Genomic DNA, 16,358 nt, shown 5'->3' on the forward strand with positions numbered 1-16,358 from the left:
CTTCTTCTTCAGTAATCTCAGGGCTCTCTCAGCCTCACCTCCCTCACAGGGTGTCTGTTGTGGGGAGAGGAAGGGAAGGCGACTGTAAGCCGCTTTGAGCCTCCTTCGGGGAGAGAAAAGCGGCATATAAGAACCAGCTCTTCTTCTTCTTCTTCTCGGAGAGGTTGGGAGGAGACTGGGTCACATTTTGATCATTGTGTTGAGATTCGGCTGGAGATCTTTGGAGGGGCCACCGGGATGTGAAAGGGCAGACGAGGGAGCAGCCTGGCCTTGCTGATGCTCAGCCAAACCACCCGCATTTTTTCCTCACCCCCAACCCCCCCCCCCCGCCTCACAGAGGCTGAGGACTGTTTCCATGTGTGTACAGAAGCAGCACGAGGGATGCAGGCTTCAACACAAAATGCTTTACTGCCGCTGCCACCCACAGAGGCCCTCCTTCCATCCGGGCTCAGCTTCTGGGGGCTCAGCCTCCTGCCCCTTCTCGGCTCAGTACTGGACATAAGACAGGACCACATCGCCGTTGATCTCCAGGGTGTTGATGTGCTGGAAGTTGCGGAAACGGTGCCCGTAGTTGAAGAACGGCTGGTCGTTGACAAAGACCTTGAAACGCTCGTTCCCGCAGCGGATGGAGAGCTGTCCACGGCAAGGAAAGACCAGGAGAGGAGGGAAATCAGAAGCAGGAAACCGGCCCACAAACTGGGTCTGTTTGAGCTCACTTCCCTCGGACAGAAGACTATTCCATTTGCCAGCCATCCGTCCGTCAGAGAAACAGGAGGGGGGAGGGAGGTTGCATGGAAGAGTTTGGTGGAATAAATCTCCAGCAGGCCCTCTCCCTGGCCCTCTCCCTCTCCCACCCAGGCCAACATTTCCTGACACCTGACTGGGTCCCCCCCTCCACCCCCCCCCCAGCCTGGGTCACCACCCTCTCAGATCCACCTGCCCCCAGGTCTCAGTGATGGCCCATGATCTTCTTTGATATTGTTTTAAATGTAAACGGTTCATATTGTTAGCTGCCCCCACACTGCAGCCTAAAAATATAATTCATTAACTAATAAATAATGGAGGACTACCCAGCCTTGCAGAGAGACGGGACTTTGTGATCTTAAAAACAAATACAGCATAAAGAGGGAAACAGGGTTTTTCCATCTGCAGCCACTGAGCAAATCCGTACTCCTAGATCAGGGGTAGTCAAACTGCGGCCCTCCAGATGTCCATGGACTACAATTCCCAGGAGCCCCTGCCAGCATTCGCTGGCAGGGGCTCCTGGGAATTGTAGTCCATGGCCATCTGGAGGGCCGCAGTTTGACTACCCCTGTGATATTCCCCTTTAAATCCTGCTAGCTGTTGAGAAGGTCAAAGCTGTGCCTCCTCCCCCCCCCCAACTATTCAGCTCAGTTCTCCTGAGAACCTGACTGCAGATTTTACCTGCGTACTCAAAAGTTACCTGCAGAGCAGAACCACGTCTGAGTCCAGAGGCTCCCTGAAGACCCACAATGCTCAATTTGAGGTCTGGGCGTTCCGCCTGCACACAGAAGCTTCTACCCAGAACTGAACCGTGTGGGTCTTCAAGAGGCCACTGGACTCAGATGTTATTCTGCTGCTTAGACCGACATGACAAAGCTCCGACATTTGACCCCCAGATAGACTCAGTTTCCTCAATTTAATACTTCCTACATTTACTCAATACACCTTATGGAACACACGATGGGCCTGTGAACACAATCTCAGCCATATCTTTGTGTAGGTGACACACAGTATTAAAGAGATGAATATCGTCCGTGTCAGAATTTGGAATTTTTGCGGCCGTCACCTGGTTAAAAAGGATCCCCGGCAGGCAATTCTGATACTTTCCAGCAGAGGGCAGCAGCCCTTAGCGCCTCCCCCTCACCCCCAACCCCGCTGTCTGGATTAGAACCCGTCTCCTAGGATAATACTCACATCAAAGTACTGGCCAGGCTGGAAGGGGTTGAAGGGCAGCTCCCGCTCCTCGCGGCCCCAGGCCCCGTTCAGGAAGCTGTTCCGCACCACAGCCCGCTCATTCAGGCGGGGGTTAATGTGCAGGGCTATATCGTTGCCGGCTTTAAAATTGATCCGGAAGCTGGAGAGAGAACATAAAAAAGACATCGGAGGTTCCACCGCTGGATCTGACACAAAACTCTGTCTGATTGTCTGATTTAGTGTCCTCTGGAGGGAGCCTGCAGTTTGCAGTCATAAAAAGGACTTGCACGTTTCCTTATCTGCAGGGGTTCTGTCTGCAGAACGCCACGGTTCCTTTTGGAATTTTTAAAATATTTGTGTATGTGATTTTAAATTTACAAATTACAGAGGAGGGCAAAAGATGATGAGGCGGTTAGAGGAACCAGCTGCCCCTGTGTGAGACAGGAGGCTGGACTGGATGGGCCCTCCCTGGTCTGACCCAGCAGGGCTCCCCTGATGTCCTTAGGAAGGCCTCGGCCTCCCTGCTCTGTTATTGGCCCTCCAGAGGAACTGGCTGGCCCCTGGGTGAGACGGGAGGCTGGACTGGATGGGCCCTCCCTGGTCTGACCCAGCAGGGCTCTCCTGATGTCCTTAGGAAGGCCTCGGCCTCCCTGCTCTGTTATTGGCCCTCCAGAGGAACTGGCTGGCCCCTGTGTGAGACGGGAGGCTGGACTGGATGGGCCCTCCCTGGCCTGACCCAGCAGGGCTCTCCTGATGTCCTTAGGAAGGCCTCGGCCTCCCTGCCCTGTGGCTGGCCCTCCAGAGGAACTGGCTGGCCCCTGTGTGAGACAGGAGGCTGGACTGGAGGGACCCCTGGTCTGACCCAGCAGGGCTCTCCTGATGTCCTTAGGAAGGCCTCGGCCTCCCTGCTCTGTTATTGGCCCTCCAGAGGAACTGGCTGGCCCCCGTGTGAGACGGGAGGCTGGACTGGATGGGCCCTCCCTGGCCTGACCCAGCAGGGCTCTCCTGATGTCCTTAGGAAGGCCACGGCCTCCCTGCCCTGTGGCTGGCCCTCCAGGGGAACTGGCTGCCCCCTGGGTGAGACAGGAGGCTGGACTGGATGGGCCCTCCCTGGTCTGACCCAGCAGGGCTCTCCTGATGTCCTTAGGAAGGCCTCGGCCTCCCTGCTCTGTTATTGGCCCTCCAGAGGAACTGGCTGGCCCCTGTGTGAGACGGGAGGCTGGACTGGATGGGCCCTCCCTGGCCTGACCCAGCAGGGCTCTCCTGATGTCCTTAGGAAGGCCTCGGCCTCCCTGCCCTGTGGCTGGCCCTCCAGAGGAACTGGCTGGCCCCTGTGTGAGACAGGAGGCTGGACTGGAGGGACCCCTGGTCTGACCCAGCAGGGCTCTCCTGATGTCCTTAGGAAGGCCATGGCCTCTCTGCCCTGTGGCTGGCCCTCCAGAGGAACTGGCTGGCCCCAGGGTGAGACAGGAGGCTGGACTGGAGGGACCCTCCCTGGTCTGACCCAGCAGGGCTCTCCTGATGTCCTTAGGAAGGCCTCGGCCTCCCTGCCCTGTGGCTGGCCCTCCAGAGGAACTGGCTGGCCCCTGGGTGAGACAGGAGGCTGGACTGGATGGACCCTCCCTGGTCTGACCCAGCTGGGCTCCCCTGATGTCCTTAGGAAGGCCTCGGCCTCCCTGCCCTGTGGCTGGCCCTCCAGAGGAACTGGCTGGCCCCTGGGTGAGACAGGAGGCTGGACTGGATGGGCCCTCCCTGGTCTGACCCAGCAGGGCTCTCCTGATGTCCTTAGGAAGGCCTCGGCCTCCCTGCCCTGTGGCTGGCCCTCCAGAGGAACTGGCTGGCCCCTGGGTGAGACAGGAGGCTGGACTGGATGGACCCTCCCTGGTCTGACCCAGCTGGGCTCCCCTGATGTCCTCAGGAAGGCCTCGGCCTCCCTGCCCTGTGGCTGGCCCTGCAGAGGAACTGGCTGGCCCCTGGGTGAGACAGGAGGCTGGACTGGATGGACCCTCCCTGGTCTGACCCAGCAGGGCTCTCCTGATGTCCTTAGGAAGGCCTCGGCCTCCCTGCTCTGTTATTGGCCCTCCAGAGGAACTGGCTGGCCCCTGTGTGAGACGGGAGGCTGGACTGGATGGGCCCTCCCTGGCCTGACCCAGCAGGGCTCTCCTGATGTCCTTAGGAAGGCCTCGGCCTCCCTGCCCTGTGGCTGGCCCTCCAGAGGAACTGGCTGGCCCCTGGGTGAGACAGGAGGCTGGACTGGATGGACCCTCCCTGGTCTGACCCAGCTGGGCTCCCCTGATGTCCTTAGGAAGGCCTCGGCCTCTCTGCCCTGTGGCTGGCCCTCCAGAGGAACTGGCTGGCCCCTGGGTGAGACGGGAGGCTGGACTGGATGGGCCCTCCCTGGTCTGACCCAGCAGGGCTCCCCTGATGTCCTTAGGAAGGCCTCAACCTCCCTGCCCTGTGGCTGGCCCTGCAGAGGAACTGGCTGGCCCCTGGGTGAGACGGGAGGCTGGACTGGATGGGCCCTCCCTGGCCTGACCCAGCAGGGCTCCCCTGATGTCCTTAGGAAGGCCTCAACCTCCCTGCCCTGTGGCTGGCCCTGCAGAGGAACTGGCTGGCCCCTGGGTGAGACGGGAGGCTGGACTGGATGGGCCTTCCCTGGTCTGACCCAGCAGGGCTCTCCTGATGTCCTCAGGAAGGCCTTGGCCTCCCTGCCCTGTGGCTGGCCCTCCAGGGGAACTGGCTGGCCCCTGTGTGAGGCAGGAGGCTGGACTGGATGGGCCCTCCCTGGTCTGACCCAGCAGGGCTCTCCTGATGTCCTCAGGAAGGCCTTGGCCTCTCTGTCCTGTGCCTGGCCCTGCAGAGGAACTGGCTGGCCCCTGGGTGAGAGGGGAGGCTGGACTGGATGGGCCCTCCCTGGTCTGACCCAGCTGGGCTCCCCTAATGTCCTCAGGAAGGCCTTGGCCTCTCTGTCCTGTGCCTGGCCCCATGTGAGACGGGAGGCTGGACTGGATGGGCCCTCCCTGGTCTGACCCAGCAGGGCTCCCCTGATGTCCTTAGGAAGGCCTCGGCCTCCCTGCCCTGTGGCTGGCCCTCCAGAGGAACTGGCTGGCCCCTGGGTGAGACGGGAGGCTGGACTGGATGGGCCCTCCCTGGTCTGACCCAGCAGGGCTCCCCTGATGTCCTCAGGAAGGCCTCGGCCTCCCTGCCCTGTGGCTGGCCCTGCAGAGGAACTGGCTGGCCCCTGGGTGAGACGGGAGGCTGGACTGGATGGGCCCTCCCTGGTCTGACCCAGCAGGGCTCTCCTGATGTCCTTAGGAAGGCCTCAGTCTCTCTGCCCTGTGGCTGGCCCTCCAGAGGAACTGGGTGGCCCCTGGGTGAGACTGGAGGCTGGACTGGATGGGCCCTCTCTGGTCTGACCCAGCAGGGCTCCCCTGATGTCCTTAGGAAGGCCTTGGTCTCCCTGCTCTGTGGCTGGCCCTGCAGAGGAACTGGCTGGCCCCTGGGTGAGATGGGAGGCTGGACTGGATGGGCCCTCCCTGGCCTGACCCAGCAGGGCTCCCCTGATGTCATTTAGGAAGTCCTCGGCCGCCCTGCCCTGTGGCTGGCCCTCCAGAGGAACTGGCTGGCCCCTGGGTGAGACGGGAGGCTGGACTGGATGGGCCCTCCCTGGCCTGACCCAGCAGGGCTCTTCTCGTGTTCTTAAGACCTTCAGACCCAAGCACAGTTCATACCCTTTGGCATCTTGTGGGATAAATCCTCTGACCACCACGGTCCTCTTGGAGCCCAGTCCTCCAGGGAAGTTGCCATTGTAGGGCACCGGCTGAAACAAAATTTCATCATTCAGACATGGGGCCTGAGAAGCGCTCCATTCACCCAAACCGTCAAACTGAAGGCCAACATGGTCCAGTGCATACAAGCTTCAGACTGGTATCTGGATGACCCAGGTTCGAATTCTGACATAAGCTCACTGGGTACCTTGGAGGGAGGTGATGCGGGGCTACTCTCTCCAAGTCTCAGCGGCTTGTGGAAAGAGGCATTTTTGAGAAACCACAACTTTCATGCGGATATTAAGTTGCCAATTCTTCCCTTCTTTTTGTGCATAGAAGTGTTCGCATTTCCCCAGGCATGTTATTGTTGTTGTTATTATTATTAAACTTTTATACCGCCATTCCCTTAGGCTCACGGCGGGTTACAAGATAAAAATTACAATAAAACCCATAGTTAAAACCAATCCACACTATCAATGTTAGGCAACAGGCGAGCACTAACTAACCCCACTAACCCCCCCCCAAAAAACCGCCACAGATGTTCTGAGCATCTGGTCCTCTCTCCATGGCTGAGTCCTCCAGGGCAAAAGCCAGAGAGCTTTAAAGGTGCACAGGGGAGGGGAGGGGAGTGGAGGGGGGTGCAAAGCCAAGCAATCTTTGCTGGAGTGAGCCATTCCGCCTGCCTGGACATCGGGGGGGGGGGAGGGGGGCGCTACATCCCTCTAAGGGTGTCCAGGTGTGACCGCCTTGAAGGGGCTGCCTCTCGTTGTCTTAGGCTGGGAGCTGCTCTTGGGATCTTTGCCCTCTCCCTCCCTTCACATGGCCTTCCACAGAGACGCCAATCACTGCCGGCCCCTCCTGTGGATGCAGCACCCTCAGGTCTTGGGAGGGCAGCTTAGAAATTTAATAAATAAGAAGTCATATAATAAATAATCCCACACACATGCTGCTGGACAGGCTGGCTATTTCTGAGAGGGAAAGTTTAGATGATGCTTCTCTTGCTTCGTTCGACCACAACCTGAATGTGAATTGGATCTCTTTGACTAAATGCAAGGCTGCCTCTTTTGGCAATATGCTTCTTTGGAGATTTATTTGCTGTACTCAGAATCACACTCCTACGAGGGGGCAGAACTCTGCTCTAGGAGCCAAATATCCCAATAATCTTTACCATCTTAACTCACCGGATTGTAAGCGGCTGGAGCCATCATCATCTGCAAAGAGAGGAGAAGAGAAACCAAAAACGGGGTTAGCCAGGAAAACTCTTGGAATGCTATTTGGGATCCTCACGCAAAAGAGACTTCTTACATCCCTGATAGCTTCGAAGAATTGAATGCTGCCCCCCCCCCCCCATGATCTGATCCTCTGCAGAGCAAGAAGCAAAATAATTGGGAGCTTTGGAGGAAATCTGGCCAAGGAAGGACTTGAACTCAGACCCCACAGCGCAAAACCAGAACAAGCTAGGAAAAGATGTGGTGGAAATTTGTACAAATCAATTCCAAGGCTGGGGGCATTCACTAGGCTGTCTGCTGATTTTCTGGGGTTGTGACTGATGGTCCTGGAGTGTACGTTGTGTCCGTGAGTGGTTTTTACCCGTAAAAAGTGAGAGAGAAAATAAACACCTCCACGGACACACCAGAGGCCATGCTCTGCAGGGCTTGGGTAGAAGCGGGTGAATGATCCGCCTTGTAAAAGCGCCCCCAAAGGCAGCTGCCACATTGCACTGGAGGGGGAGGCAAGAAATCCCCCGTTGTTTCATTCCACCCCAGGGTTGGTTGCGCTTCACCGCCAATGCACTCACCCCGCCTCCCACCCCCTCTTTAGTCTGCGTACTTACGGGAAGGTTTGGGTAGCCAGGATTCGGCATCATGCCCTAGGAAACAGAAGAGCAGCTCTCGTGAGTCGGAAGCCCAATAGGAATCTCTTTTGCGAGATGGGTTCTGGAGCTAAACTGAATTGTGGGCCGGGATTCGCTGTCTGGCACAGCCCCTGCGGGACTGCGGCTGCATGGCCCCGCTGGATGAAGTTCCAACAGGGGCCATGGCTCAGGGCAGAGCTTCTGCTTGGTGCTGTGCAGACAGTCCCCAGTTCAATCCCCAGCATCTCCAGTTAAAGGACCAGGCAGGAGGGGACAGGAAAGGCCAGAGACTAGGAGAGCAGCTGCCAGTCTGAGTAGACAATACTGATTTAGATGGACTGAGGGTCTGATTCCCCAGAAGGCAGCTGCAAGTGTTCACGGGAGGGGCTGTGGCTCAGTGCAGGAGCCTCTGCTTGGCAGGCAGAAGGTCCCCAGTTCAGACAGGGGACGGGATAGACCTCCACCTGAGAGCTACCACCAGCCAGACAAGGCCATGCCCACTCTGAGGAACCGGTGGTCTCATCCGGCCTAAGGCAGCTTCATGCAGCCACGTATCCAGCCGCGGGTTGCCAGCTCTGGGCTGGGAGATCCTGGAGACTTTGGGAGCAGAGCTGAGAGTGGGCAGGATTAGGGGCAGGGAAAGACGTCAGTGGAGGAGATGCTATGGAGTCCCCCCTCCCAAGCAGCCGTTTCCTCCAGGGGAGCTGATCTCTGTTGCCTGGGGGGGGGAGCTGCAGCACCAGGGGGTCCCCAGGCCACCCCCTGAACGAGGCTGAGCTGCTCGGCCTGCTGGGAAAGGCCTGCACTTCTCCGTCCCCCCTTCCCAGCTTCTCCTCCAGAATACTTACAGGGTAGTTTCCAGGGGGGCAACTTCCAGGTGGGCAACCTGGATTTGGCATCATGCCCTAAAACAAAGTGGGAGAGCACAGGCTGGAACCGGGCGGCCCTTTCCCTGCCGGGCTGTGAGGGGGGGGGAAGGGGAGGCCATTCCTTCCCGGGGGACCTCACAACTGTGGAGTGGAAAGGAGGAGGCGTTTGGATATCTAAGGTGCCATTCATCAGTTGGCGCCAGCTTTTGAGGGCCTGGGGGAGGGGATTGTTCCCCATGCTGCTCCCCTTTCCCTGAGGAGAAACCCCCTTTTCTCTGCCAGGCTCTTCAGAAGGGGCAGCTATGCCAACAGGGATGCCAGACGCCAAGGAGTGGGCTATGGGGGTGGGCGAGGCAAGGGCTATGCATGCAGAGGGCCCAATTCCGGGGGGGAACCTCCTAGATATTTGGTGGTAGAACCTGGGGAGGGACATGTTTGGAGAGGGAGCTTGGTGAGGCGGAAGTCCAAAGAGTCTATCTCCAGGTGGGGTTGCCAGCCTCCAGGTGGGACCTGGGGATCCCCTGGAATTCTAGCTCATCTCCCGGCTAAAGAGATCATTGCTCCTGCAGAAAATGGCTGCTCTGGAGGGGGGACAGTCTGAGGCCCCTCCCCGCCCCAAATCGCATCCACTCCCAGTCTCCAGGTGTCTCCCAGCCTAAGAGCTGACATCCCTGTTTCCGGGGAAAATGGGCTCCATGTCTGGAGCTGAGTTGTCCTTACAGATTTCCAGCCCCCAGCTTGAGGTTGGCATCCCTAATATAATGGTGGGGGGAAGCACCATCAAGTAGCAGCCCATTCAGGGTAATCCCGCAGGGCTTTTGAGGCAAGTGACCCTCAGACATGGTTGGCCACTGCCTGCCTCTGCGTGGCCCCTGGGTGGCCCCCCACCCGAGTATTCCCCAGGCCAGCCCTGCATAGCGGTTGAGATCCAGCCAGCCAGGTCAGGGGCCGACTGCCTCACCTGCCGTGCCATAGGGGTGGCCAAGCTGTGCCTCTCCAGATGCCCATGGACTACAATTCCCATGAGCTCCTGCCAGCACATTCTGTCGAGGGCTCATGGGAATTGTAGTCCACAGACATCTGAAGAGCCACAGCTTGGCCACCCTATACGGGGTCTTCCCTGCCTTCTGTGCCCATCTCCCTCCTTGGGGCTTCATGCTCCCACCTCCCGATGAACCCTCCTTCCTCTGGGGCTGGAGAACGAGCCCCGTCAGGCACAGCGTTAACTCCAGAGTTATGGGGGCACAGACTGGCTCTCCGGCGTCCGCCACATACACCAAGCCAGTCTTTTTAGGGGGGCACTCCGCGGTTATTTTCAAAAGAAGGTATCATAGAGTTGGAAGGGGCCATACAGGCCATCTAGTCCAACCCCCTGCTCAACGCAGGATCAGCCCAGAGCATCCTAAAGCATCCTGTCATGAGAAAGTCCCATGGCTCTTTCTTGTCATTGTCGGTTATCTGCCAATCAAGCTTCTCATCAGCCGCTGTTGCTGGTGGGAAACGCAGTATTGGACATCTTAAAATCAATCAATGAAGGGCCCAGACCTGGATGGCCCAGGAGACCCTGGACTTGTCAGATCTTGGAAGCTGAGCAGGGTCAGTCCTGGTCAGTATTTGGATGGGAGACCCCCAAGGACAGGGGTAGTCAAACTGCGGCCCTCCAGATGCCCATGGACTACAATTCCCATGAGCCCCTGACAGTGACTACCCCTGCCCAAGGACGTCCAGGATTGCTGCTAGGGTTGTGCGGTTCGGGTGCCAAACCACACAACCCTAGTTGCTACGCAGAGGCAGGCTGTGGCCCACCTCCTCCTCCAACATATCTTGCCTTGGAAGCCTTAATGGGTAAGTCGGCTTCAACTTGCTAGCATTTCCCTTCGTGGCCAAATACAAAGGGGGAACGTGATACTTGTGGGGTAGACCCCCTTGCTTGGAGAAGGGGATCTGCATCAAGTCTCCCTACACAGAGAAGAGCTGAAACTGTTGGCATTGGAATCAGCAAATAATTGGGTGAAGTCAGCCTTGAAGGGCTGTTGAAGCAGCTCAGCTGCACCTGTGTGCTCACTAGTGGCATCAAGTGGTCACTGGTGAGGTTGCAGAGGAAAACCCCCAAGCACATCTCCTGGGGGCTATTGCGTTTAAGGTGGGCCAGCGGCCGTCCCCCTCTCTGCGCCTGCATGCAGCTGCCGGCTGGTGTACCGCTGCCTTCGCCCCTCCTCTCTGCACCGCTGCACTGCCCACCTCGGGCTTCGGTGATTGCCGAAGCAGCTGAACTGAGCCAAAGCACACACCCCTGGTGCACCGTGAGTCTGGACCTGTGCCTCATCCACAAAAGTAACCAATGACTGTATATGTTCAAAGTGCTCTCTTTCTCTGGAGGGGGGACCTTGGACCAGCGGACATGAAGTACTGTCCCTGTGGTCCACAGGCTGAGCGCTTGCTTCGGAGCCAAACGGTCTCGTGTTCAGCTCTTGGAATCTCAAGGTGAGCTGTAGGGCTAATGTCCCATATTAAATCCCCACCCTCTAAGCACCCCCTAAGTTGTGACACTCACCGGCATTCCCATTGGAGGGCCGGGCTGTGCTGGCATTCCCTGCACAAAGAGAAACAGAGGGTTAAAACCCCCGGGATGGCTTAGCCTGGGTAGGAACTGGAAGGCGAGAAACCCGTTTTCCCTGCGCTCCCACAGAAGGACCCGAATCCTTTTAGGAAACCCAAACTAGGTGGGGAGGGGGTGAGATCGGCAAAAGAAACTGCTGAAGCCCCGGTTCCTCCTGCCACATTTCTTTGGGATGGTGAGCAAACGTAGCAGTCAGGGCTGGGGGAGCTGTCAGCCACTGTCTCGGCTGGGGGGAGCTGTCAGCCTACGTGGGGACTACTCACCCCGCCTCCCATCATGCCCCCTCCAAGGACGGTCAGTGATTGCAGCTCCATTTGTCCATCGACGTTCACCTCCTGCACCCGTTCCACTGGCATCCGGTGCCTGAATTCACAGAAGGGGTTCCTGTTCACCAAGATCTGGCAGGAGGCAAAACCAGAAGAGCTCAGGAGAGGAGCCCCCATGATCCATGAGGCACAGGGTGGGCAAGGACAACCTCGTCTGCACCCCAACTGCCCCGAGAAAGCCACGTTTGTCCTCTTCCCATTTTACAGATCGAGAGAACTGAGCACTCGGCTTCCCTCCCTGTCTATCTGGTACCTATGAGTCCCACTTTCCTCTGGAAGGACTCAAGATGATTCTGGCACTCCGCCACTGCCCCTCCTCTCCGCGCCACAGCGCTGGCCGCCTCGGGCTTCGGTGATCACCAAGGCAGCCGATCCCAGCCAAAGAGCACACCCCTCCTTTGAACCCAGGTTTCCTGAAATCCTAGTCCCGAAATGGAGTGAGAGTCTGGACCCAGATCAAACACGGCATCTGACAGTCTTAATTGTGAGGTTCTTCATTAGCCGAAGAAAACAAACATTAGTTATTTTAAATGAACGAATTACTACTCCTCACTCCTCGCTAGTCACAGTAACACTGGGTCTAATAAAGAGCAAGCGGTTAAGCCTGAATCCTTTTCCTCCTTTGGGCTATTCGGATTTTGGTGGGGTTGTGTTAAGAACGGTGGTGATCTGAGATTTGCATTCTGGTTCCCAATGGGTACTTTTCAGCCTCCCTCCCTCCCTCCCCCCAGGGCTTTCCCAGCCAGAAGTGCAGAGCAGCCCTTCCAGTCTTAAGGTTGCCAACTGCAGGACAGAAAATTCCTGGAGATTTAGGAGTGCAGTCTGGAGAGGATAGAGTTTGAGAAGGACAGGGATCTCGGTTAGCCGATTCTTGCCCGATTCTTCCCCCTTCCCGGCACAGAAAATGTTTGAGAACATTCTGTAACAACACACCAGGATCTCACAGGCAGCTTTGGGCTGCTGGTACGGAGCTGTAGAATCTCCCTCAAGTTCTGGCAGAAGCACCTCTCCGTTTCAGGGGTAGTCAAACTGCGGCCCTCCAGATGTCCATGGACTACAATTCCCAGGAGCCCCCTGCCAGCGAATGCTGGCAGGGGGCTCCTGGGAATTGTAGTCCATGGACATCTGGAGGGCCGCAGTTTGACGACCCCTCTGTACCAACCTGGAAATGGTCATTGTTGATGATGAAGACGATCTCAAAGTGCTGGCCCAGCTTCAGCGGCATCTTGTGGCGTTCCTCCTTCCCCCAGTTGCCCCCCTGGTAGGAATTCAAGACCACCGTGTCGTGGCCCTTAAAGCGAGGGTTGAAGTGGAGCACGATGTCGTTCCCGCAGGCAAAGTTCACCCGGAAGCTGTAAGCGGAGAATCCCCCCCAAAAAAGAACATCAAAGAATCTGTATCTAACCGAGGCTTTCTCAACCAGGGTTTCCTGAAACCCTGGGGTTTCCTGACAGCCCTGGAAGGATTTCCCAAATGCGTGGGAGTTAATTAATTTTTAAAATATTTTTTCAATTTGTTAAACATTTATCGAGTGATATGATTATATATGGTGATGTCCACCACCCCCTTTCCAAATGGCCAGTGATGGGCCTGGAGGGGGTGGGGAGGGGAGGGGAGGGGCCCCAGGTGGGCGTGTCCACAGCTCTGCTCCCCAACCATATTCTGCACAATGTGCCACTTCTAGAAGCCTGAAGAATGTTTCAGGGGCTTTTCAACAGTAAAAAAGTGGAGAAAGGCTGCTGTAGGGAGAACTTCCGGATGGTTAGAACAGTTTCTTCGTGGAAAGGAATTTTCTCTCCTGCCCAGATTGGCCCAGGGATCCTGGAGGGTTTTAGCCTTCCTCTGGGCCTGGAACAGGGGTCACTGTGAGAGTGCAAGGGAAGGCATGTGCAAATTTCTTGTGTTGTGCCAGGGGTTGGACTAGATGACCTCTGGGACCATCTCTCAGTTTCTATGAGAGGCCTGGAGGGGGTGAGAAGGGGAGGGGTGTCCAATGATGGGTATGTCCACAGCTCTGCTTCCCAACCCTATTCTGCCTGATAGTACCACTTCTGGGGTTTCTCAAAGCCTGAAGAATTCTTCAGGGGTTTCTCAAGGGTAAAAAAGTTGATCTAACCACTGGTCTAATTGGCCTAGGGTCCTGTTTCGCACAGGGGCCCACCAAGGGCCCCCAAAGGCCCAGAAGGAACTCTCTACAAGCATCTTCCAGAGTAGCAAATTTGTGGCCAGGAAAGAGTTTTCGCTTGAGCGGTGACTCCTGAATGCTCCTTCCCGGCCACCGATTTTGTGAGTGGTTCAGGTGCTGTCCAGGACTCTGGCTCCTTTCTCCTGTTACAGACAAAGGTTTACCTGTCAGTAGAGTTAGGGATCATCCCTTGAACGTAGACGGACATCCCAGAACGCAGTCCATACGGAATGGGCTTGCTGCAGGGGAGGGGCTGCAAGACAAGGAAAAGGCACTAATGAGGACCCTGCCATGGTCCCTTCAGCCACGGACAGTCAAATCAGCAGGAGGCAGAAGAGAAACAACAAAATGGCACATCAGCAAAAGCCACATGAAGCATCTTGACGCAGAAGGCACACACACCTCCTTCGGCATGCAGGGAGTTCCCCCACTATGCCTCTGCATGTTGGGCAGGGACTCTGGAGGGGCATCTCTCTCGCTGGGGTGGGTCTATGCATGCCGGTGTCTGCAGTTCAGCCAGGCCGTTGATCCCCCCCCCCCTCCGCCGCCTCAGGACCAAGGGAGCCCAGGCAGATCTTTTTGTTTGTTTGCGGGCAAATTGCTGGTTCTAAAGAAATGTCCCTTTAACTACTCTGATGCATAAAGTCAGGGGTAGTCAAACTGCAGCCCTCCAGATGTCCATGGACTACAATTCCCAGGAGCCCCTGCCAGCGAATGCTGGCAGGGGCTCCTGGGAATTGTAGTCCATGGACATCTGGAGGGCCGCAGTTTGACTACCCCTGCATAAAGTGGTGGAAGGAGAGGAGAAATGTGGTTCTGGGAACGGGGCTCCCCCGGCAATAGCCTCCTGAGCAGGCCAGGCTAAACCATGCCGTTTGGATCCACTCCCAGCATCAAAAGGGATCCAATGTGTGTTATTGTGTGTGTGTGTGTGTGTGAGTGAGAGAGAGAGAGAGAGAGAGAGGGTGTTCTTGAGCATGCACAGAGTATCTCCTGCGTCAGGCAACAGGGGGCATACTTTCCCCAGGATTGGCCCTCCTTGGTTGGGAAGAACCGAAGGAGAGCTTGGAAAACGCGTTTGTTTGCCCTTTTCTGCCGGCCCACCTCTAATCCGGGGCAAATTCCATGTCCCACCCACGCAACCCACACCTGGAGAACCCTGCCGTTCCTAGGAGAGCTTTCTGGGTCGAATGGGACTCTCCGGGGGAAATAACAGTTCTGGTTAATAATTGATGTGCTTGGCCCAGGCGCTGGGTGTGGATGGAGCAGAGTACCTCCAAGTTCTCCTTTTACCCCACCCAGCTGAATGGAGTCCAGCACAGGTTGGCCAGCTGGACAGCCTTTATCTGATCTTTCCATGCACGGTAATGAAAAGAAAACCGCAGAAAAGGAAATTAGACCAGAGGCCAACAATGCCAACTGGACCGTGCCGGCAGGATCCAGTGCATCTCCTGGCCAGCATTGACCAAAACAGCTGGACTCAGAATGAGAGCAGAGTTGCTCTTGAGTAGACCAGTTTTTGCCAAGATGCCCCATGCACATGTGTGCAGCAAGCCTCCCTCACTAGGAAACTGGCCCTCAAGCGCGACATGGGTGGCTGTCTTCAACAATGGGATGTGTTGAGATTTATTCTCCTTGCTTAGGAAGGCAGCAATTCAACAGGTGTGCAGCAGCCCCTTGTGCAAAGAAACCCCACTCGCCCCCCCCCCCAAAAAAAAAACTCACCCAGAGGAGTTCTCATTGCCATTAAAACATGCTCTGGAAGTTCTTGCCGTGAGCAAGTCAGAGACTTCTAGATTTCCTTTCTGGCCACATTTCTCTCTCTCTGCCACCAAGTCACAGCCAGGGGCCTTCCAGGCAAAGGAGAAGCAGAGGCGGTTGGCCCTTGCCTTCCTCCGCAGAGCCTTTCTGGATGGTCTCCCTTAGGGATGCCAGCCTCCAGGTGGGGCCTGGGGAGCCCCTGGAATCACAGCTCCTCTCCAGACTGCAGGGATCAGTTCCCCTGGAGGAAAGGGCTGCTTGGGAGGGGGGGCTCAGGGATGCCAGCCTCCAGGTGGGGCCTGGGGATCCAGCCCTGGAATGACAGCTCCTCTCCAGACTGCAGGGATCAGTTCCCCTGGAGGAAAGGGCTGCTTGGGAGGGGGGGCTCAGGGATGCCAGCCTCCAGGTGGGGCCTGGGGATCCAGCCCTGGAATGACAGCTCCTCTCCAGACTGCAGGGATCAGTTCCCCTGGAGAAAGGGCTGCTTGGGGGGTTGCAGCATTGCACCCCACTGAGGTGCCCGTCCTCCCCAGGCTCACATCTCCAGGAGCCTCCCAACCTGGATCTAGCAACCCCGCCCCCATCTCCTGCTGGGGGCCAGGAGGGACCTGACAGCCTATTTGGGAAGTGCAAAGATGCTTTAAGGGTCCGGACTTCTTTTCCTCTCCTGGTTCCTGCACCTGTGACTTTCGTCGGACTGAGGGTTCGAGCAGCCATCCAACAGATGAATGCAGCAGCACACAATCAGAGCACCCCAAGAGAAGAGGGGGAGGGGGAGGGAGAGAAGGGATCCAGAGGAATACTTACGGGGTTGTAGGTTGGCATATAGCCAGGTGCCGGGATGTAGGTCATGATGCCGGAGTCTCACCTGCAGGGCAGAGGGGCACAACTGGAGGAGAAAAAGAGAGGCCAGGCAGCAGGCGGGTTTTATAGGTGCCCTTCAGGGGGTGGGGCAGCTGGCACTACCCCCTCCCCCACCCGAGCAGGTAGAAAGCTCACAGGGCCCTCGGTTCCTTGCATTCCCTCCTCAGCCTCTC

At 57.0% G+C, this 16,358-nt stretch overlaps 1 protein-coding gene across 3 annotated transcripts; it reads right to left on the reverse strand.

The window, feature by feature from the left end:
• Positions 1-389: 389 nt before the first annotated feature.
• On the reverse strand, positions 390-16,344 carry LOC143828364 (galectin-4-like). Of its 3 annotated transcripts, XM_077318742.1 has the most exons (11): positions 16,129-16,344; positions 13,725-13,813; positions 12,538-12,727; positions 11,313-11,447; positions 10,984-11,022; positions 8,409-8,465; positions 7,540-7,575; positions 6,887-6,916; positions 5,670-5,758; positions 1,939-2,098; positions 390-633 (listed from the first exon to the last, which is right to left on the reverse strand). In XM_077318742.1, the coding sequence occupies exons 1-11, from the start codon at positions 16,171-16,173 to the stop codon at positions 487-489; spliced, it is 1,017 nt and encodes a 338-aa protein (XP_077174857.1). In that variant the 5' UTR covers positions 16,174-16,344; the 3' UTR covers positions 390-486. The 3 variants fall into 3 exon arrangements, with proteins under 3 accessions (XP_077174857.1, XP_077174858.1, XP_077174859.1); XM_077318743.1 differs by lacking the exon at positions 8,409-8,465; XM_077318744.1 differs by lacking the exons at positions 8,409-8,465; positions 10,984-11,022.
• Between the last annotated feature and the right edge of the window lie 14 nt (positions 16,345-16,358).

This window comes from Paroedura picta, unplaced genomic scaffold (assembly GCF_049243985.1).
Source record: "Paroedura picta isolate Pp20150507F unplaced genomic scaffold, Ppicta_v3.0 Ppicta_v3_sca21, whole genome shotgun sequence".
In the NCBI taxonomy this organism is placed as follows: Eukaryota; Metazoa; Chordata; class Lepidosauria; order Squamata; family Gekkonidae; genus Paroedura; species Paroedura picta.

Coding starts and splice junctions, on each gene's coding strand:
- LOC143828364 (XM_077318742.1), bottom strand. CDS start 16,173: ATGACCTACATCCCGGCACCTGGCTATATGCCAACCTACAACCCC. Junction 8,466..10,983: donor GCCCTCCAATGGGAATGCCG/GTGAGTGTCACA, acceptor ACTTTGTTTTAG/GGCATGATGCCAAATCCAGG. Junction 634..1,938: donor AGCCTGGCCAGTACTTTGAT/GTGAGTATTATC, acceptor TGCCGTGGACAG/CTCTCCATCCGCTGCGGGAA.